At 43.6% G+C, this 22,797-nt stretch overlaps 1 protein-coding gene across 1 annotated transcript in view; it reads left to right on the top strand.

The window, feature by feature from the left end:
• Positions 1 to 5,003: 5,003 nt before the first annotated feature.
• NKAIN1 (sodium/potassium transporting ATPase interacting 1) overlaps positions 5,004 to 22,797 on the top strand; it is a 36,847-nt gene continuing 19,053 nt past the window's right edge. Inside the window, exon 1 of the mRNA XM_026702834.2 lies at positions 5,004 to 5,889. Within this exon, the coding sequence (XP_026558619.1) occupies positions 5,836 to 5,889 (54 nt within the window). The 5' untranslated portion in view covers positions 5,004 to 5,835. The remainder of the gene's footprint in view (positions 5,890 to 22,797) is intronic.

The following is a 22,797-nucleotide window of genomic DNA, read 5'->3' as shown; positions in this document are numbered from 1 at the left end:
GGGAGGAACATGGGCCAGTCCGGGAGTCTGGGGAGGATTCGGACGAGGGCTCTGCATCCGATACAGAGGTGGGGCCAGGGCCAGCTGGGAGTTATGTGTTGACTCCAGAGTCTCCAGAATCTGATAGCAGTGAGGCAGAGGAACAAGGGGAGCCCGTTCTCAGTGCGTGCATGCACAGAGCTGCCAGAAGACAAGAACAGTTAAGACAAAAGGGGCGACTTGGGAATAAGGCTTGGAGGTGATTGGCCTTCCCATGAGACATAAAGGAGGAGTACAGGGACAGGAACCTTTTCAGGAGCAACTTTGTTTGTACTGGTCAGTTTGAAACCATGTTGAATTCGTGCTCCGTTTGGCCTTGTACCACTAATTGGCAGTTTAGTCATTGGCAGCATTTCAAGGAAGATAAAGGTGCGTGTTTATCAGACTTATCCTGAAGGACTTTGGCAGAGTTCCGTGGGACTCTTTACAAACTGGTTGAGACTCATTACGGGCTGTGAATGACTATAATTCAGAGCCGTTGAAATAAAGAAAAAAAGGGTTTTGGAAGTAAGGTGTTTGTTAGTGTCTTAATAAGCCTTGGTCAGAATACCTTATTATTTCATGTGCATCTCTCTCAAAGCTCTGCACTGTCCAAGATAGAAGGAAGGTACATCTCTTCCGTCAAAGTTGTACAACAGTTGCTCCCCTCCCCCTCTCTCCCTCTCCCTCCAGACAAGCTCAAGGTCCTCCTACGTGGACAATGCATGCAAAACAAAAACAAGAGCAAACCAGCAGGGCTTTGATTGTGTAGTCAGAGCTGCTGCCTTGGCTTCTTTTATATACAGATAGCACCTACTTTTGCATGGATTTCTAAAAGCCACTTGACATTTTCCTATCTGTTTCTGAAGTGGCCTGAAATTTGGCCTTTGGTTACATGAAATAAAACTGTTGGGAGGGGGGAAATCCATCTGGTTCAGGTCCAAGCTGGGAGAAAGACTCTGGAAACAACATAGAGGCTGATTAGAAAGAAAGTTTAATGATGAACAGAACCAACAGCAGTCCTGGGTCAGCTGAATAAATGGTTGAATGAGTGGATGGATCTTTGTAGGTTTCTGGGACTTTGAAGCCTGAATTGTTCTGGAGGTGGTGCAGTGAAGGGGATTGTCCCCTGAAAGGGTGTTGGGCAATTCCTATTGTGGCTAATTTTCATCCTGTCCTGGATTTTGAGTGAGGGGCTCCTTTCCAAATCCTACCATTCTGCCTTCGTTAGCAGTCAAACTTTGCTGCAAGGAGTTTTGAAATATCCTGTCTTGAATCAATTTTCTGCCTGCTATATCTGCTTTACTTATGAATGGTGCTATCTAGATAGTTGGCTTCCTCTTTCAATAAGCTCTTTATCTCCTTAAGTGCTGGCATCTGCCGTGGGCTATTCAGAAAGACCAGGGGCTGCTTTCTGTCTTTAAGAGCATGCTTCTCCATTTCTCCCTTTGGGGAAATATAATATTCTTCCTTTATAATATTTCCCAAAATATTTTATTCATGCAATGGGTGACCCAGTTTCAACTCCAGGAAGGTAGGTGGCTGTCCGTTGCTTTCCATGTGCTTAGGAACACAAACTGTTTATTTTCTCCATCAATGCATCCATTACCGCCATCAACGGCCTGGCCATTAAAACTTAATGAGGGAGCTCCGCGGTGAATAAGAAAACATCACCACTCAGCATAATATCCAGCTTTTACCTGACTTCCTTTACTGGCAGAGCAAGACAGGAGTCAGGTATGTCTGCCAGAGCCTCTCTCCCATACGGTTGGGGATTGCCTATCTTTGACCATTCGGATACAATGTTGGATGTGCAGAACAAGAAAACATGGCGCTGATGCACCTGGACGACCTGAAGAGATATGGAAGTTATTCTGAGGTTCATTTCTCCACATCCACCCATTCACAAGTTTAACTTCAGGAGGTCTTTGACATGTTTCTCTTTATTTGCAAGGGAGATGCAGTTTCTGCATGTAGTTTATTTAGCTGTCTTGACTTTCCATCCCGAGAAAGGGGTTTTTATTTTTTAAGTAGATTTTTATCCTGCCTTTATTACTTTACTAGCTCTGTACCCATGCTTCGTTACGAAACTATGTGATCAGGCTTAGTTTTGGGGGAGGAAAATAAGGGGGGAAAAAAACTGCCTCTGCCTACCAGCATCCATCAGTATTCATCTGGCTAGCGTCCTGTCAGTGTGAGAGTGTTGAGGGCTATTTGGAAAGTAAAACAGTATTTGCTATGTGAGCAAGGAGACAGCAAGGAGCCTGGGCGTGGCTTAGCTCATCTGTTCTGTACGAAAGCTGCTTGGTGCTGTGAAACTAAAACTGAAACTCCTCTCCTCTGCTTGTGTTTTGCATTTGGAAGAGATTTCTTTTCAGGTGGGAAGGAGGAGTAGAATTCCTTAGCTTCAGAGTGTGTTAATAATAATATAGGAAATACTAATACTCTGGTGGTCATTTAGAAAAATCCTTTCTTAGTGAGCACCAAGAAGCCAAGAGGAACATACGTGCCAAATTTCAAGTTTGTAGGCTTTACGGTTGTGGAGATTTTGTGATGATGCGTGAGTGGTCTTTTGCTTTTATACATATAGATGAGTAACTCATTGTGGTTACTTGTGGTGTAAACATACATACCTCCTCTCTTCTCTTATTTTTCCTACAACAACATCCCTGTGAGGTGGATTGGGCTGAAAGAGGACTGGCCCAAAGTTGCCCAGCTGGCTTTCATGCCTAAGACAGGACTACAATTCACAGTCTCCTGGTCTCTAGGCCAGTACCTTAGTTACTACACCAAATTGGCCTCCTGAATTGCAATTGTTTTGAGCAAAGCACCAGACGAATGTTTTTCTACGCTAGAACCTAGCAACAAAATCCCTAAAACATCTAGGTCAACAGGCTGGTAAACCCTGATTTATGCCATAATCAACACCTACTTCTATGAGATATTCCAAATTGCCCATCGAACAAGACTAAAAATAGCAGCATTCACATGCCTTCCCAGTCAAAAGATGCTTGTTTGGCTTAGATTGCTGAGGGCGCTGGGCAAACCCAGCAGAGCCAAGCAAACCACAGCTTGAGAATCCAGAAAACCTCATGTGACTGAAACAACAGTAGAATTGTCTTTGATGCAATGATATAACGTGTAGTGTCTTGTATGTGCATGACATAGTAGCACGAGCAGCACCATAGAATCTGCGCCAGGTCACGTGAGAACAGCCTTTGAAGCCACTGCCCAACCACCTCTCTGCCATAGGAATGCAAGGAAGAATTTGTTCTGGACTGCTTTTCTCTGAAGCCCTTGGAACAGGGGCCCCCAATCTGTGGACCATGGCCCACTGGTGGGCCGTGAGGAGTTTGCAGCTGGGCTGTGGAAATGACCGGCCAACACGTGCACATCCTCGCTTGGGCAAGCAACAGGCGAGCACACGCACACACGTTCCATTTGCGCGCACACCGCTCACAGAAATGGAGCTGTGCACACACATGCGCTTGCCAGCCACTTGCGCAAACACCCCTTCCCCAGGGGTTGGCGGTCTGCAAAGCTGGAAACATTGGGGGAAGTCTGTCTTGAAAGGATCCAGCCCATTTGTGAATTGGACGGTTCTTTGGCTGACTTTTCACCACACCAGATTTGGTCCTGCCCTGTTTTATACTGTTTGGAAATACAAAGTGCTGACATACAAAGTAAATCTCATCCTTTCCATCATGCAGGCAGGGTGAGGGGAGAGTAAAACAAGACCCAGTTTGGTCAAGTGGTTAATTAAGGCAACAGCAGTGGTGGGATTCAAATTTTTTTACTACCGGTTCTGTGGGCGTGACTCGGTGGGCATGGCTTAGTGGGCGTGGCAGGGGAGGGATACTATAAAATCGCCCCCACCCCCTAACCTGCTTTCCAGCTCCGTTCTCCTGTGCAAGGCAGCCAAAGAAGACCCAGCCGATCAGCTGGGACTCAATGAGAGGCAGAGAATAGATGGGGGCAGGGCCAGTCAGAGGTGGGATTTGCTGGTTCTCCGAACTACTCAACGTTTCCACTATCAGTTCTCCAGGAATGGTCAGAACCTGCTGAATACCCACCTCTGGGCACCAGGTTAGAAACCATTGATTTCCAGTCCTGAAAGCCAACCTGAGTGACTTTGGGCCAGTCACAGTCTCAGCTCAGCTCAGCTCACCTCACCTGGTCCATGGCGAGGAAAACAGAAGGAGGGAAGATGCCGTGGATATGCTCACCGCTTCGAGTTATTTGTAAACATACTAAAAGATGGGATACAAACAAAAATGTAAATAACAAACAGAAAAACAATATTTTCAGGGCCTCACCCCTTTCCTAAGAGGTCTGTAGGGGGCCTGCATAAGCACACCAAGGTGCCTACGGTCCCTGTCCTATTGTTTTTTATTTTTCTTATAACTATAACTAAAACATAACTATGTTTTACTTATACCTATTATCTTATAATCGCTTGACAAAATAAATAAATAAAAAAAGTTGGTGCGCACACAACATTAATGACCAACCTCAACGAGTATCTTATGTTTGGTTAGTCATTTTTTTTTTGGCTCGGTCCTTTTTTTTTGGCCTTACTATGTTCCCAGTACTAAAAGGTTTGAGTGAATGAGTATTTCCCATCATCTTCCCAGTTGAACGTTGGAAGTCCCTGTTCACCCCACAGGGATCCAAGCTGCCCAAAGCCAGCCTTGCCAAAGAACAAACGCGTCGGGAGGGCAGGTTCCAGACGCGCCCTCGACCCCGCTGCACGTTTGTGTCGAGAAGAGGCGCGGCGACCCCACCGCCCAATTCTTCCATCCTCCCAACTTCTCCCGCCTCCGCCTTCGCGCCCTGAGGGACCCACAACTGTCCGAGAAGGGGAGGCGTAGCCGGTCGAGGCCCAACCCCTCGCTCCGCGGCGTCCGTCTTCGTGACTGGACAGCCGAAGGCAGAGGCGGGGAGGGGCTCCGCTCTCGCCTCTCTCTCTCCCTCTCTCTCTCCACACACACGCCTCGCCCTCACGCCCAGGGCGCAGCTGGAGAGCCACGTGGTGTGTGTGTGTGTATGTGTGTCTGTGTCTGTGTGGGGAGGGGGCTGTTTCCCCCTCGCCCTCCTCTCCCGCGCGCGACCGTCTTCTGCCTCCGGTCAAGGGGTTGGTTGCGCTGCCTCCCGTCTCGTGGAGTGACGGCTTGCCCTTCCCAAGCCGCTGCCGCCGGCTCGCTCTTCCGCGCCCGCCCGGGAGCAGCGCAGCCGTGGGTGTGTCGGCGGAGGAGGCGGAGAAAACAATAGAGCGGAGGCTTTGAGAGTGGCGCTTCTGCAGGCGGCGGAGAGTCTTCCTCCCCCGCGTGTAACGCGCGCGGGACAAAGCCCGGGCTAGCTCCCCTCATCGCCCGGTAGACCCTCTCAGCCCGGGGGGTGGGGGCGTGCGCGCGCGTGTGTGTGTGACGGAGCCCGGTTGCTGCTGAGCGCGGGCGGAAACGAACGAGGCACCTTCCCAAGGAGCCAGGGGGCTGCTGCTTCCCGCGGGCTGAGGGGCGGCGCGGCGGGGGCAGCAGATAACGCCTTGAGGCGGCTCCGTTCTCCCTTTCCTCCCTCTCTTTCTCTCTCTTTCCTCGGCGACAGGAGACAAAAGGCGGCGCGCGGGGAGACGGACGAGGCGCCTCTTTCTCGCCGGGCAGCGATGGCACACAGGAGCCGGCCGGTGCCGCTGCTGCAGCCTCCGCCTCTGCCGCCTCTGGATGCCCTCCGAGCCGGGGGTTGTCACTAGCAACGGGAGGCGCGGCGCTCTTCCTGACGGTAACGGCGAGAAAGGAGGCTTTCGGCCACCCGGCGACCATGGGCAGATGCAACGGGCGCTGCACGCTGGTCGGCTTCTGCTCCTTGCAACTGGTGAGCCCAGCGGGGAATCCATTCGGCCGAGGGGGGAGACCTTTGCAGCCCAGCCCGGTTGGCCGGAGACCCCCGAAAGAGGGGAAGGAGGCCGGGACTGGGGGAGGCCTTCCTCGGCCCAGCCCTTTGTGGAGAGGCGTGGGATCGGGGGGACCGGGTCTCCTTTGGGGGTGCGGCGGGGTGGGGGGAGAAAGGAGGAGAGAAACACCTTAATAAGAGACGCCCGGACGGGGCTTGGGCGGCCGGACGAAGCTTCCCTTCCTGCAGCTCAAACTTTAAATCTCTTCGCCGGGACGGTGGCAGGCGGCGGGGGGCGCCCCTTCCTCTTCTTCCACCTCTTCCTCCTCCCGGGCCTCCAACGGAGTTAAACAAACTCCGTGGCTGGCGTGGCCAATGACAGAAGGTCACCACGGTGCAGGAATACATAGCCCCTTTGGGCTCTGAGAGAGAGGGGAGGGGAGGGGAGGGAGGGAAGAGAGGGAGGAGAGAAGGGGGAGAGACAGGGGGGAGGGAGGGAGAGAGGGAGGGAGGGAAAGAGGGAGGGGGTAGGGAAAGAGAGAGTGGGGAAGAAGGGAGAGAGACGGGGAGGGAGGGAGAGGGGGGGGAAGAGAGGGAGGGAGGGAGCTGCCCGGTCTCTCAGCCCCGCCCTGTTTTGATTGCTTGATTGATTTGGTGGCTCAGAAATCCAAATTTTGACCAGGAACCGAAGGGGGAAGAAATGAAACCGGGTAACCATGGACATTCTCTGGGTACCCGAGAGAATACAGATAGTCTTCCACTGACAACAGTTCCTTTAATGACCGTTCAAAGTTACAACCTCACTGAAAAAAAGTGACTTAGGACAATTTTTCACACTTCAACCATTGTTGCAGCATCCTCATGGTCACATGGTCAAAATTTGGATGCAGATCAACGAGTAGTTCATATTTATGATGGTTGCAGTATCCCGGGGCATACTGTGATCCCCTTTTGCGACCTTCTGACCAGCAAAATAACCCAGGAAGCCAGATTCATTTAACAGCCGTGTTATTAACATAACAGCTGCAATGATTCACTTAACGACTGAGGCAAGGTAGGTCGTAAAATGGGGCAAAATTCACTTACATGTTTCACTTAGCAACATAAATGTCAGACTCAATTGCGGTCGTAAGTTGAGGACTACCTGTATTTAAAAAACAACAACAAAGCCACACAACCACAAGGAGACTCTCGGAGACGGTTTCCTAGTAATCAGAAGCCATGGGGATTCCACAAGTGAAGGAAAGACTGCATGAGAAAGCTGCCCGTTTTGGTGAGCTTTATCCCTGATCTTCCATTTTCTCCTTTCATTGAATTTTATATTATAAGCTGCTCAGGGCCCGTAGATCTTAGCCTGGGGTGGTTTCTTTTAGCTGATCTCCAGCTGAAGATCTCCAGTGAAGTTCAGCATCAGAGAAAACTAGCACAGGGGAAAGGTAAAAAAAAAAATGTGATTGTCTTTTTGGAGCTGCAGGTGCTGGAGCTGTTTTTAGCTTTTATGAGAAGCGATTCGGGAAGCTGTGATAGAAGAGGATGAGGAAAAGTGATCTTTCTCTTTACAGGAAATTTTAATGTGGTGCTCGAGGGTTTGCCAAAGTGGTTTTTGCTTTTGCTGTTTTAAAAAAATGCAGATTAGAAAGGCATCACATCGGTCATTTTGTACTGATGCCCTGAAAAGAAATTTATAATAAGCTCACAAGAGCAATAAACAGGTCTACTGTTACAGCAGACTGCTATTCTTATGGCATAAAAGTTGACATAAAACTTCTTTACTGCTTCGTTAGGATCATGTTTCTACTTTCCAGTTTTATTTTTGTAACAGGCTAACTCAAAAGAGAACATAGTGGAAATCTAATTTCATACAGGAGCACGTGGGGCATAGCTTTGGTTGTCGCTTTGAGGAAAGTAGAGATGATTAGCTCACCCACCGTACAAATTGTGAGAATTAGTGCTCTCGTAGGGTAATTATGTTTGATAAAGTTCCAACATAGGCATTTCCCATCATTCCATCTTAGCACATGGAATGCATGAACTTCCCAGTTTATTTGTAGTGTGGGTGCTGTTACCACCATCCCTGAATGTGTCCATGGAGGTGGAATCTTCAATTAGTATTTTATAACCATACACTTGAATGTCCATTGGGGGAAAAAAAATCACTAGGTTGATTGCACAATAACTGAGTGGTTGAAAATGTATTTTGATTATTGATGGACCTGGGTTCAATACCCATTGTTTCCAGATAGAGTTGGCATAAATTGGGCAGAGCTCTTGCTAGTCAAGAATACAATAATGATCATTAAAAACCACAATATCATCTTATCCATAAAAATAACATGGGCAAAATTCATTTAACTTGGTTTATGTGATGATGATAGCACTATGCATATGACATCCTTGTATGCTCATGGGCCAGAATACTCACCATTGGGTTAGTCATTGATTCGGTGTTAAGCCATTTTTTAATATTCGTAGTCATTGCTATACAGTTTTATACAGGGCTCAGACAAAACATTAAATTGAAATTAATCTAAACACATTGCAGGTTAACATAATGTGTGAACCTATCCTGTACACGCTTTGCAAATCAGAATCAAACCCTGACTTTCTGAACCAACTCCATAAGGGCTTCATTTGTATCTTCAATACGTTGTGGTATCAGAATTGCATCTAGAGTCCCTGGATTTCTATACTCTTTGGAAACTGCTCTCAGGATGTACAAATGGTTAGGCCGTTGATGTTATTCCAGTCTCTAACCCAGTCCAGGCTAACTTCTTGTTATTCCACTCTCTAACCCAGCAGCAGGTTACTCGTAGTAGATGGCTTGGCTTAGCACATTGCTATTGTGATTTGAAAGTTATAGCTTTTTCCTTAGTATGTTTTGTGGATCTGGATAATGTGGAGATATCATGCAAACTTTTATTCACATGTATCCATAGGCATTTGTTATTAGGCATAGTAACATAGCATGTACAATATCATGATGCCATGCAAATGACATATAGTTTGTAATTGTTTAGATTGACACAATGACATGCTGTACATCATTTGCACAATGATGAGAAAATGTACATGACATTCTTTGCCTGGCCCATCGTGGACACTCCTTTATTTTTTCCTGTAGGTCTTAAGTGCACAACATCTTTCAACCTACAATTGGCTTTAGGATTTGCACTAAAAAAAAAAAAAAAGTTGAATCAGGACGAAAACGATTGAATCTATCTATCTAAAATTAAAAGAATGGATTATAGTTATTTTGTTTCATTTTCCTTTGCATTAGAGGTTTCTAACCCACTGTATTCAAAAATCCCAGTTCAGCAGTAACTTTTGAAAGGGCTCCGATGGCCATATCCAAGGATTTTGGAAACGAAGGCTGTGGGAATTCTCAGCTGGATATCCTGCACCCCGAAGCAGGTCCAGAGATGACAGGCAGGCAGAATGCAAATGATAGAAGGCCTTTTGTATTACGAGAGATGCTTTAAAATGCAACGTTCTTCTGTCCACCCTTTCAGGGGTTCTTTAGGGTGAAGTGACTGTTGGGCAACTCATGTTTTATGCAGCTGTTTTCTCTGGGTTCAGCTTCAGTGAACCAGTACAGGTTGGCTTTGTTCCCAGGAACCAGCTACAAGTAAATGGCTACAGCCGGCGTGGACTTGATGGGGATGTGTTTGTCCCAGTCAGCAGCCTGTCATCCTGGCACCCAGTTTTCTACAGCCATCAACCAGATGGTTTTGGAGAAAAAACAGCAAGCAAGGCACAAAGAGCTTTCTTTCTTTCTTTCTTTCTTTCTTTCTTTCTTTCTTTCTTTCTTTCTTTCTTTCTTTCTTTCTTTCTTTCTTTCGCTTTCTCTCTCTTTCTTTTGCTTTCTCTCTTTCTTTCTTTCTTTCTTTCTTTCTTTCTTTCTTTCTTTCTTTCTTTCTTTCTTTCTTTTTTTCTTTCTTTCTTTCTTTCCTTCCTTCCTTCCTTCCTTCCTTCCTTCCTTCCTTCCTTCCTTCCTTCCTTCTTTCTTTCTTCTGTCTTTCCATCAATCCACGTATCTTTCTTCTACACCCCCAATGTTGCCTTTCCTCCAACTGATGGCCAGAGAAAGTTGAGATTTACACATTACACTACCCTTCATTTGCAGAATAAACCACAAATGGTTGGTTCTGCAAAACAAGAAAAGTTTTAAGGAATCAGCCTTTAGTCCCAAGGGATCGTGACTTTGAATCAATTCCTTTAATTCTGAGTCCATGCATAGCGGAATTTATGCCCAAAATAGACCTAACTCAGTTTAAGTAAATGAGCCCTACCCTCACTGCACACCCTCCCCCTCCCCCTCCTTCCCTTGTGCATCACATAGTCCTACTCATGTTACGTCACCAGTATATCCTGTGTGGCATTTGGGCAACCAGGAAGCTGGCCACCCTCTCATTAAGTCTGCAACAAACAAGTCACATTTTGGCTTAAGTGTGACCTGTGTGTCCAGCCCATTTCCACTGTTTGCCCACAGCTGTCGCGCCTCACAATCCATGACTGACTGTGCAACTCCATGCAGGGCTTGTTATATCTGCTGTTTATAGGCTTCAGGCCGCTCTCACGCAAGTACCGTGGGAGGAATTGATCCTTCTGTGGGTTTTTTTAAGCAACTCCTTTTGCAGCCCCACTGTTTTATCAGCGCAGCCCGGCTTCCACAGGATGTCAGCTTTGTTTGATAACTGGATCTGTCTCTTAACATGAGCCTTCCTCTCTGACTCATCGGTTGACTCATTCTTCTCTTTGAGGGTTTTGGGGCCCTGCAGAAGGCAGGGTAGTCTTTGACGGTGTGCTGCTTGGCCTGGGTGGCTTCGGGGTGAATTGTAAGACGTTTACGCAAATGTTCCCAGGTTGCATTTGAAGGTTTCTCTTGGTGCTGCTTGGTGATAGCATGAGGAGTATCTTCTGAGAACTAAAAAAAAGTTTCTTGGATGAGAAGCAAGACATCTTCAAGGAAAAACAAAGAAAGTCCAGTTGGGCCGTCTACTTTGCTGAATGATGCAGGCTAATATTCTTTGACTTTAGATATAGCCTTTTAGTTCCAGGAGAAGAAACAAATCTTTCCTTTAGGTTCTACTAGTAAAGAGAAAAAGGCTGCATTCTTGGTTGTTGTTTTTTAATTGCTAGTTGGGTTTGGCTTCTCTCTTCAAAAAGGGGGGTAATTACAGCCGTTTCTATGGTAATGGCAGGTTTCAAGGAATTTTTACGACCTTCAGGGTAGGACAAGAAGCAATTGGTGTAAACTAATCAAGGAGAGAAGCAACTTTCTCCTTAGTTCTAAGGAGAAATTTCCGGACAGAACAATTTATCAGTGGAACAACTTGCCTCCAGAAGTTGTGAATGCTCCAACACTGGAAATTTTTACAAAGATGTTGGATAACCATTTTTCTGAAGTGGTGTAGTGTTTCCTACCTAAGCAGGAGGTTGGACTAGAAGACCTCCAAGGTTCCTTCCAACTCTGCTATTCTATTCAGTTGCCTCTTGAAAAAGCACTTTTGGGACAACCATGACTTGGATGACTGAGAATCTCCATAGACATTCTGAGACCAAACATGGACCCCTTTTAGTGTTGCAATCTCTGATCACACCCTGGGTGGCAAGATGCATCTGAGAAACAGGAAAATGAGAGATGAGGACAATAGCTGACTTCCAGTGTCGCTCCCTTGCAGCTGGCGCTGGGAGAATACGCTGATTCTGTGGGTAGCGTGCAGCCATCAAAATGAGTAGTAATGGATTGCTTGATCACCTACTCATTTGTCTGCTGTCCATTTAAAAATCTCTAAATTGCTGGCCATCAGGGTGTCTGGTGTTAATGAATTTCATAGGTTAACTGCCTGTTGTGTAATGAAATCATTTGCAGATTGCACCATCTATCTTGTAAATAGACTATGGACTTTTCTGCTCAACCAAGACCTTACAGCTCTCATTAATGCTTTTGTTAGCTAGACTACTGTAACATAATCTTTATTGGGTTTTCATTCATTATTATTCCTAAACATCTCTTTCTTTTTGAGTTAGTACCCATTAGCTAGAATTAAGCTAACCCAAGTAACTCTAATGGATATTTGGTTTTTAATACTGGCTAACCTGGAGAAACAGACCTTGTCTTCTGTGCTTTTAAATACTCTGTGTGTTATTTAAATAGTGCTAGAAATGACGAGTTGGCCAAATATTGAACAAAGAGCACTGCAATAGTGGTCTGTATACTGTATTGCCCTAAGTTGCAATGTGGTTTATTTGGGTTTGGCTTAATGTCTTGAACAAACCCAGAATCTGTGATTTGTAAATCATATATTAAGATTTAGTATGCCAGCCGATTGTGGTTTACACAGTAAATCATGAATAAACAAAATATGCATTAATGTGGAGCATTTGGCCAATCATATATTAATTGTGATCTTATTTTTCTGAGTATTAGGCTTTCTGTAGCCAAGAGGGCCTCATGCTGACATAAAAAGAATAGAATAGAACAGAACAGAATAGAATATTGCTCAAGTGTGGTTAGACACACAAGGAATTTGTCTCTGGTGCATGCATAAACTTTCAATGTACACGCAATAGACAGAAAAAACTTGTTCCAGAATTTGTTGTTTTTGCTTTTGATCCTGATTTTTGGTGTATCTTGACAACCTAGTGTCATGTTTCCCACCTGTGGCAACTTTCTGGCATGTGGATGAAGTCCAAGCAGTATAACCATTGTTGAGTATTCTGGTAGCCAAAGTCTACACATCTAGAATTTGCCATGATTAGGCAAAATTGCCAATGCATGGTTTGCTCTGAACAGGACATCTCTCCTATGAAGAGTCATTCATCTAGGCTGGGATCTCTAAAACTTGGCACCTTTAAGACTTGTGGACTTCAATTCCCAGAATTCCCCAGTTAGCATCTAATGTGGCTGGTGGAGGAATTCTGGGTGTTGAAGTCCACAAGTCTTAAAAAGTGCCAAGTTTGGAGATTCTAATCTAGAGTCCGATTACATGCATTGCTCCCCTTCATTTTGCGTTTGAGTGGGTTTTAAGGGGAAAAAATGAAAAAAAAAAGAATTTGAGAAAATTCACATTGTGAATAATAAATTATTAAATGTACAAGGTGGCATTGGGGGACTTTGTTCATCAGTTTCTCTTTTATTTAAAAAAAAAGACCCCCGTATGTTTCCAGCCACACAAACTTCTCTTTCTACAAGTCCTGGAATATCAGTTGACATCATGATTCTGCAAAGTTATGGGACCTTCTGAGAAGTTATGTAGAAAAAAGAAGGCTTTGAAAACACAGACCTCACACAGAGACCCTTCTCTGTTGTAGGATCATTCAGAGAGGCACTACATGGATAAAATCAGTTGAAATTGGACAACTGGAAGGAATACAGTATCAATCTAATTTAAACTCAAAGTAGTAATTAATTTGGGAGAAGCGTATTACCCTAAGGGGCAGATAGCTGAATAGAGCTCTTTAAGCATATTAAAATTAATATGCAATAGTTTTGTGTGGCTTGTTATTTAAGATCCGTATGACATAAAAAGAAATAAGGCTGTTAAGATACTTGAGAATGTTTCAATGGAATGCTTTTCCAAGTAAAGTTTGAATTTGAAAATACTGTAATCAAATTCTTTAAGATCAATAGCATATGGCCAAAGGCTTTATAGATAGGGGAGCCTTTAATATTAACATAATATCCCTTAAAAATTGGGTTGATGTTTGATTGATTTAAGGGGGATTTTTGTGTGGATTTTTCCTGCACAAAAATCACCAAGGGATGATTTTTCAAATTACTTCCAGTTCCATCAAAAAATGCAATTATCGGCAGTGCTTTTAAAAGAACAACGGTCAAACCTGCCTGGAATGATCTTTCCCTCATGCTTATTGGTGTACTATGTGGTGACATCATCCTTGAATTGTTGAATATGTCAATATCAAATGAGCTTATCTATCGTTACTTGAGTGAACTTGTAAAACCATTTCCATTTCTACTTTCCTTCAAAATTCCCCCAAAATTGAGTAGCATCTTGCTCCATACCACATTACATGTGTTCATGGTACCATACCTGGTATTTGTGAACCTCGTGGAAGACTCTGTGTGAAAGTGGATGGGTTGGTCAAGAGATCGTGAATGTGGCATCCATAGCTTGGCCTCCTCGCTTATGCCAGGAAGAGAGGAAGGCAACTCTCGATTCTTCCATATGTGAGTTTTCAATTACACAATTAAATGCACAATTAGGTATAATTACTAGTGCTCAGGAACCGCAACTATTCGTAATAGGCATGTAATCTACTGCAGTCACTGTTTATACTGCCTAGCCCCTCTCCCTAATGATTATGGAATGCTTCCACATTTGCATTGTTGCTATGGAAATCATGTTTGGAGCTGACAAATGGCATTTGGGTTGGAAAAGTTGTGGCATTTTTTTTTTGCTGGGTACTAGAGTTTTGCAATCCTGAAAAGAGCCACCTTGGCCAATTCAACTGAAGATCTAAGTTCAGCCACCGCACTTATTTAAGTATCGTTTATTGAGTAAACCACAATTGGCAGGACTCACATAGCAGCAGAAGGCTGACATAAGCAAGCTTTGGGTGACGGAGAGCAGAAGACTGTTCGAGGAGGGGAAGGAGGGTAACGGGTAAAGTGGTAGAAGCGGCTGGGACTGGCATGTGTGGGCAAGGCTCATGGTTTTCTGGTTTCAGGAGGGCATTTGGGGAGTTTTAGTTTTGACCATGCCAATTCTCTTCTGGTTTTTAACCTTAGAGCAGTCACACTGAACTGCCACAATATGATAGGAGAGAATCCCATTTACGTTCAGACCGTTGTGGTCGGACAAAGATGTATGCTTGCACAAACAAAAAAGGAAAAAAATAGAAAATGGACTTGAAGGCCAGTGGGCCATGGGTTCTCGACTTGCTTCCCTCATATGAAGCTATGAACAATGGTTTATAGACCTTAATGTCTAATGTTTAGGTATATTTACTCATGTAGTGTGGCTGTAGTACCATTAGTTATCCGTATTATCTCCTTTATTCCTCCCACTTATTGGTATGATGATGATGATTTGTTGCTTTGCATGTACACTGAAAGCTTCTGCACCAGAGACACGTTCTTTGGGTGTCTAATCACACTTGGCCAAATAAAATCCTCTCCTCCCTTCCCTTCCCCTCTCCTTTCCTCCCCTTCCTCTCTTCTCCCCTTCCCCCACTTTCTCCTCTCCCCTTCCCCTCCCCTCCTCTCCCTTCCCCTCTCCTCCTTTTCGCCTCTTCTCTCCCCCTTTCCCTTTCCTCCCCTTCTTTCCTCTCCCCTTCCCTTTCCCTATCCCCTCTCCTCTCCTCCCCTATTCTTATCCTCTCCTCTCCTCTCCTCTCCTATCCTATCCAATTGTGTTCATAGAATATGTTAGTCAAAACCAAGCCCTCCCACAGTATGACTGAGCTCCTAATAGAGCAATGAGTAGAATATGCAAGTCACTCCCTGCTGAAGGTAAAGACAGCAGGTTAATTAGGGATCCAGGCTATGCTACCCCACATCTCCTCCTCTTCTCAGAATCTTGCTGTCACTTCCTAAAGTTTGTTTCTTTAGGTAAGAGCTTCACTGTGTCTAATGAGAGGACTGGTCCCAAGAATGATTGCTTTATATACAAAAAAACCCAAAAAGCTCACTAGTGAGCTGAGTTGTCCGTAATAATCATTCCAATTTAAAAAACCAGCAGTGAATCCCATTCACTGAAAAAGTTAATTACGAATTGCTTTAATGCAAAGTACCAATTTCTAGAAGAATACATAAAGCAGCTGAAATCTCATAATTATGACATAATCGGTTGTCAAGAGAAAAAAAGGGCATTAAAACAGAATTCAAAAGCTTAAGACTTTTCATTTTCTTTTAAGTTATACTCTGAAAGGCAGAAAAAAAAATGCCTTATATTGCCTCTGGCTGTTGTGTGAACCTTTGCAAAACCAGAACGAACAAATCACAATTTAAGAAAATATTTGATATATTGGAAATAATAGATAGCTGCTCCTCCTGGCATTTTTTTTTACTAGAGTAAAATAAAGCCAAAAGGCTAGTGGGATGATGACATATGTTTTTGGGAAGGGAATTCAAAAATGTCTTTGCAACAGAAGTGATTTGATGGGCTGAAAAATATATTGAAAGAGAAATAAGAAAATACAGAAGAGAAAGAGGAAATGTTGATCTTTCTCAAAGCTTCCCCATTTCTAAAAAAAAAAATAGTGACAAAGGATCATTGGTACAATTATAAGGTTCTGCTTCTTCCAATTTGTTGCATCTCAACCAAGGTTCCCCGTATTTTTCAGTTCATCAACCCTTCATGAAGATCCAGATTGTTCATCGACCTCCAAACATGTGAAAATAATTTAATAAGTAGCAAATTTAATTAATAGTACCACAGATAATAATGAATAGAGACAACTCAAGGCTGCTCTTGCTACTGAACTTCCAACCCTGGGTAACACTCTCACCACTAACTCCCTCCCCTTCAGGACCGGGGATTAGCATGGAACTCTACAGAGACTGGAAAGATAAATTGATCCCCAATCAACCGTTCATCATTTATCAATCACTTGTTGACTCCCTGACATTTACTGACCTCCTCCTTTTGACTATGGGCCAAAAGGAGGCCATTTATCGACCCCTTGGATAATCGCATTGATCCTTGCGGTCAATATTGACCTCATGGTAAACACTGCTCTCAGTGGTAACATAGCACCCATTAAGTCAATCCCAAAGGAATGTAGCTTCTTGCCATTTTATTAATGTTAGAGGCAACAGGATGTCCTGCCAGTCCTATATATATATTGTTTTCTTAAGTTTTCGCGCGTACTTACATGTATGGTATTCAGCTTTGTTCGGGTATTTTCCCACGTCATTATAGTTGTGCTTTTAAAGTTGTAGCAACGTTTCGGCAGAATCTCACCTGCCATCATCAGGCTTCTGTATTGTGTTCGCCTGTGAGTCAGACTTTCACAGCCGTTTCAGTTTTAAATTTGGGGCTAGCATATATATATATATATGATTTTAGTAGTTGCCCAAAAATTTGCATCTATAGGTGAGAGTTATTTGAAATAGCCATAGCAATAGCACTTAGACTTATATACCGCTTTACTGTGTTTTACAGCCCTCTCTAAGCAGTTTATTAGAGTCAGCCTCTTGCCCCCAACAATTTGGGTCCTCATTTTACCCACCTCGGAATGATGGAAGGCTGAGTCAACCTTGAGCCTGGTGGGATTCAAACTGCCAAATTGCAGGCAGCCAGCATTCAGCAGAAGTAGCCTGCAGTACTGCACTCTAACCACTGTGCCACCATGGCTCAAATAACAGAAATTTGTGGCTACTTGCTTTTTATGAGAAGTTTGAAGTTTGACCCTGACATTTAAACATGCAATTCCATTCCTATGAGTTTAAAAGCCTGACACTTTAGTTGCAAGCATAGAGGGCTTTGTATATCGTTTAAATAGTCTAAATTGTAAGGGCAGTTGTGTTTCACGTCTCTTCTTTGCGTGCATCCGTGTTTTTGATAGGTAACTTAAGCTACCTAAAGAATGAGGTGGCAGTGAGTCATCTCTATAAATGGCTGTCATACTTGTATAGGAGACAGAGCAAGAACAAGTCCAAGGCACTAAAAGGAAGGTTTTCTAACTAAGCCTTTCGAGGTAGAGATTGTGTTTTACTGTGAGCACCTCTTATGATGCCTCACTTTTTTTTCCTTAAGCAAAATTTAGTCCAATAGTAATATGAATATAATCTTGCAATATAGTCTCATTTGTATTTTTGGAAAGATGGCATTCTGACTTTGGAGCGTAAGAACAAATTTTTGTGAGATTGGATAATCTCATAAGATTTCCTCTTTTTTTCCATTTTCTTCACTAACCCTTCTTATTGGTATCATTATTATGATTTGTTATTATTCTGTTGCTTTGCTTGTATACTGAGAGCTTTTGCACTGGAGAAAAATTCCTTGTGTGTCTAATCACACTTGGCCAAATAAAGTATTCAGGTTGGTCCCCATTCTGTTTTCATTTAGGAAGAAGGATGTCAAGGAATGCAGTCTTGGGCATCCTGGTTTCGATGTTGCTGATTTGTCATTGTCACAAAGAGCAGCTATTTCTTTAAAGGATTGTGTAACCTAAGCCACAATATTTATCTTTTGCCTTTTTTTGTAACCAGGCAAGTTGACCAACATAGCATGGGATAAGAAACCTCTCTTCATTTTATTCTCTGAATAATATCCTTGCAATTAACCAAAAAATCTTGGCTTAGCCTAAGTTCAATCACAATTTTAAAACAGCCTGATTGTTTTGGTGCACACATAACCATGAAGCCAAAAGTGCCAGAAGAACACTCAAGGCATTGCAATAATTCTCTTTAAAGACTCAAACGGTATCCAAGAGCTCTCACAGAAACATTAAAAGCAGAGCTACACTGGATAAGTTGCTGTTATTCCAGATATATTGTCTTCTACAGGGCCTAGGAATCTAATTATAGATGTGTTTGTTCTAAGATTGAAATCTTGAGTTTTTTCCCCTTTCATCCTTCATCATAATGGATTGTTTGGTGCAACCTATTGTTCTGTACTGACATAACAGTCTTGCTGGTTCCAGAATGCTGGTCCCAGACTTGCTGGTCACAACTTGCCAGCTTCAATTCCTACATAATCAGTGGTTGGATTCAAAAAAATTAAACTACCAATTCTGTGGGCGTGGCTTGGTGGGCATGGCAGGGGAAGGTTACTGGAAAGTCCCCATTCCCTCCCCACCCCACTAACCTGTTTTCCAGCTCTGTTCTCCTGTGTAGGGCAACCAAAGAAGGCCCAGCCAATCAACTGGGACTCAGGAGGCAGAGAATAGATGAGGGCAGGGCCAGTCAGAGGTGGGATTCTGAACTACTCAAAATTTCCGCTACCGGTTCTCCAGAACTGGTCAGAACCTGCTGAATACCACCTATGGACATAATGTCTGGGTTTATAGATGAAACCGTACAGTAGTTGAATCTAATATGTGGCCCTCGCCATAGAGATTGGCCAGAGTTACCCAGTATATTTGAATTAGGTTTAAACCTGCAATTTCAGCCTCTGAAATATGGAAAAAAAGACCTTGAAGTAGAGCAACCTGGTTGCAGTCTTCCTTACTGGTTGTGTGTATACAACACTCAAGTTGGTTCCTGCAATAACCTTTTTTTTTTTAATTCGCTCAATCCTGAACTAACCCAATGGCTTAGACTAGCACAATACATTAAACCTCACACATTGTAATTAAGGTTAAAATTGTAATAACCAGTGTCTGGACTCTTTTACTGACAGATTTTATGAACATGCTATGCCCATTCTCAAAGAGGGTGAAATATTCTATGCCCGGAAGCTTGGGTCAATTGAAAAAAAGCAGGGGTCTCCAAACTTGGCAGCTTTAAGACTGTGGACTTCAACTCCCAGAATTCCCCAGCAAGCATGGGTCTTAAAGTTGCCAAATTTGGAGACCCCTGGAATAAACTATAGTTGAACTACATTGTGCAAACATGTCCATTGTATTGTATGATCCCACGTCAATGAATTAATTCAGTCTAGTTAGCCTTTCCTTCATCCACCTTGCATCTTACAATTTGCAATTGATGAGATTCTGCATTCTCACATTGGCCTTGGCCAAAGCCCCCAACTTGCTACAGTACTTCCTTTGCTCAGTTTGCAACAAGAGGGCCAGAAGAAGACAATTGCATCTTGGTGTTTTCTTTCTCCCGCTTTCTTGTCTCCATTTGCTTTGTATTGGGAGCAATTGAATAAAATATAATGAAATAGATGCTTTGAAGGCAGACAGACTCAAGGATGCAAAACAGCCTTTTTTATCTCTGGGTAGATTACTGGGAGCTATCTAGAGTCAAAAAGAAGCACCATAGCTTGATGAGCAACCATTCTGTTATTATGAGGGCATATTATCATTCCCCCACAAATATCTTCACCTGCAATTTAAGTGAAACCTAATTGTCAGCAATTTATCTGCTGTTACTAAAGAAAGCAATAATCAGGACATACAGTCATTTTCATTTAAAGCCAATTAAGCTATCAGCTTGTGCCTTCCCATCAAGATACATAGTAGCTTGATAGTGGCAATGCTAAATGTGCAGGCAGAATGCTTTCTAGCAAATGATTTTTATATGTAATAACAAAATTAGCAGTGCTCATCCGCAGCAATTTGTTTTGCAATCAAGCTTGCAATTATTTTTTCCAGACTCTTAAAGGGTTCTAGGCTAGTTATCTGTTAGCTGGTTTGCTTATTGGCTTTGTTCTCTTGGGAGGCGATAGGACCTGAAGTTCGTCTTGGAGGCACCTGGTTGGAGCAAGCTCTTGTTGAACTTCTCCAATGGCATAGATCTGAAGAGAGATTTTAAAGGCATTATCAAATATGCAGATGGTGTCTCACCCTCTTTACATGTTCTTACCTCCTCACTGAGAATTCACAGTCCTCCTCCTCCTCCCTTCCTTGTAGGTATGTTTCCCAAACTCCTAGGAAATTGATGGTTTATACTACTCCCACAAATAAGAGGACTCAAGAACCCAAGGTTGTACATGGACTTTCTGGGATGGTACCAGAAGTTTCACTGATTGAGAAATGTTACTTCTGGTGCAGCTTAATTAAATGAAATCTCCACTGAGCCCAGGCATATGGCAAATGAAATCACACAGTTCAAGGATAATGGCCCATTGGGATGCAATTAATCTCAAGGTTGTTTTGGTGCTGAGCTCCAGTAATCACACGGGATATGAAGAGTTGTAGTGTTGCACAAACGGCTAGTTAAATATAGAGTAGCCAGATGAGGTGTCTCTAAGGCCTTGACTGTTAGCGGCTTCCCAGGATCCTGGGTGATTTTTCAAGACCTACCTAAAGAGATTAGGGGTTGGATTTAATACTTTCCTCCTGCAAGGCTGGTTCTTCAAGACCTCCATGAAGCCACCAAGTCAATGACTACAGAATTGAGGCTTGAGAACAATTCAAGTACCATATGAACCTTTCTGAGTCAGTGCTCTCCATGTGATAACAACATCCATCATCCCCCACCAATAAGAGCAAAAGCAGTTCTTCAATTATCCCTAAGGCAGGATGCTTTAAACTAGGAATTCAACAAGCAAGCCATAAGCCATAATAATTAGGTTTGCATTTCATACTGAACCAAAATTAAGAGAAGCCTTATTACACATTAAACAGACTGGTAGGTTAAATGGAGATCCTTCAATGAGACAAAGTCTCTTGTTAGAGAGAGGAAATTGTTAGATCCAGCTCACCAGAGATAGCACCTTAGAAACACCGCCTTGTTCTGATAGTATATCTCACCAGATTGTATTTATATGTGCAACTGCCAGGTTTCAAGCAATGAGAAATCAAGTGATGCAGTTGCTTGTACTCTCTGCTGCAGAGTTGACAAGGCAGCCAACTGTTATCTGGAGTTGCTAACATTTTATTACTTTCTGAATCTCACATTCCCATTTTAATTTATTTTTTACATTTATTGGCTGCCCATCTTAACAGTGGAGTAACTCTGAGTAGCTTAACAATGGATATTAAAAAGTTAAAACTATACAACACTATAAACAATATTATAAAATACAAATACTCAACCCTTATTAAAAGATGGGGAGGGATGGAGTAGGATAAGAAAGTGGGGAGATAGAATCTGTTATTAACGGAGGTGGTGCAATGGTTAGAATACAGTACTGCAAGCTACTTCTGCTGATTGCCAGCTGCCTGCAATTTGGCAGTTCAAATCTCACCAGGCTCAAGGTTGACTCAGCCTTCCATCCTTCCGAGGTGGGTCAAATGACCCAGATTGTTATTGGGGGGCAATATGCTGACTCTGTAAACCACTTAGAGAGGGCTGTAAAGCACCGTGAAGCGGTATATAAGTCTTAGTGCTGTTGCTATCAACCATCCCGCAATGTGAAATTTCCCCATTGAAGCTCCAGGCCAGAACCACTTCTTTAAGCTCTTACGAAAGTTCAGGAAGGTGAGAGCTGAGGCTCTTCTGGACCATGCCAGCTGGAATACCCTGGCCAATGGGGGCCTCAGCATGCCTCCTCTGCTGGCACGGATGGGGCGGACCAATCTCAGTGGGATGAGACTTGTACCCAATGCTACCTATCTTACAACTCTGCTAATACATTTCCAATAATGGATGGAAACTGAACAAGGAGAGATTCAACCTGGGAATAAGGAGAAATGTTCTGACAGTGAGAACAATCCACCAATGGAATGGCTTGCCTTCAAAAGTTGTGGGAGCTTCATCCCTGGAACCTTTCAAGAAGAGACTGGACTGCCATTGTCAAAAATGGTATAGGGTCTTCTGCTTGGGCAGGGGAGGATGAGACTAGATGACCTACAAGGTCCCTTCCAACTCTATATCCATAATACGGCGTATAGTAATTATTATTTTCCGTTACTGTAAGCAGAAGCAGGTCCTGGCTTGGAAGTGGCATAGCATTTCATTATGATTAATCTGACCATGTTCGCTATTCTGGAGCCTCCTTCAGATGTGCTGAAACTGCAGTTTACCAGATGGGTTGGACTCTAACTCTCACTAGGCCCAGTCCCCACAGAGCCACCTACGATGGGAGCTGTACTCGCAATAGCAACAGTTGTGAAAAGCTGTATTATGGCAGACCATTTTAATGGTGTCAGAGATTAATTGCCAGCCTTTTTTTAAACCCTAGTCCCCAGAGGTGGACTACATGATTCATGGCTGATCTCATCTCAGGGAAATGGAAAGTCCACCAAGGAAACACACTGACTCTGTACTTCAAAGGACTCGGTGGCCTGAGTTCAGTAGGGCTGTTAAGAACCCAATTAGCCTAATCTAGAAGGCGAAGTCACCCGCAAAAATGATTTATGAGGGTTGTC

This window comes from Pseudonaja textilis, chromosome 10, assembly GCF_049901715.1.
Source record: "Pseudonaja textilis isolate UNSWEBS1 chromosome 10, rPseTex1.2, whole genome shotgun sequence".
Classification (NCBI taxonomy): Eukaryota; Metazoa; Chordata; class Lepidosauria; order Squamata; family Elapidae; genus Pseudonaja; species Pseudonaja textilis.
This window is presented reverse-complemented; position numbering and strand designations above follow the sequence as displayed.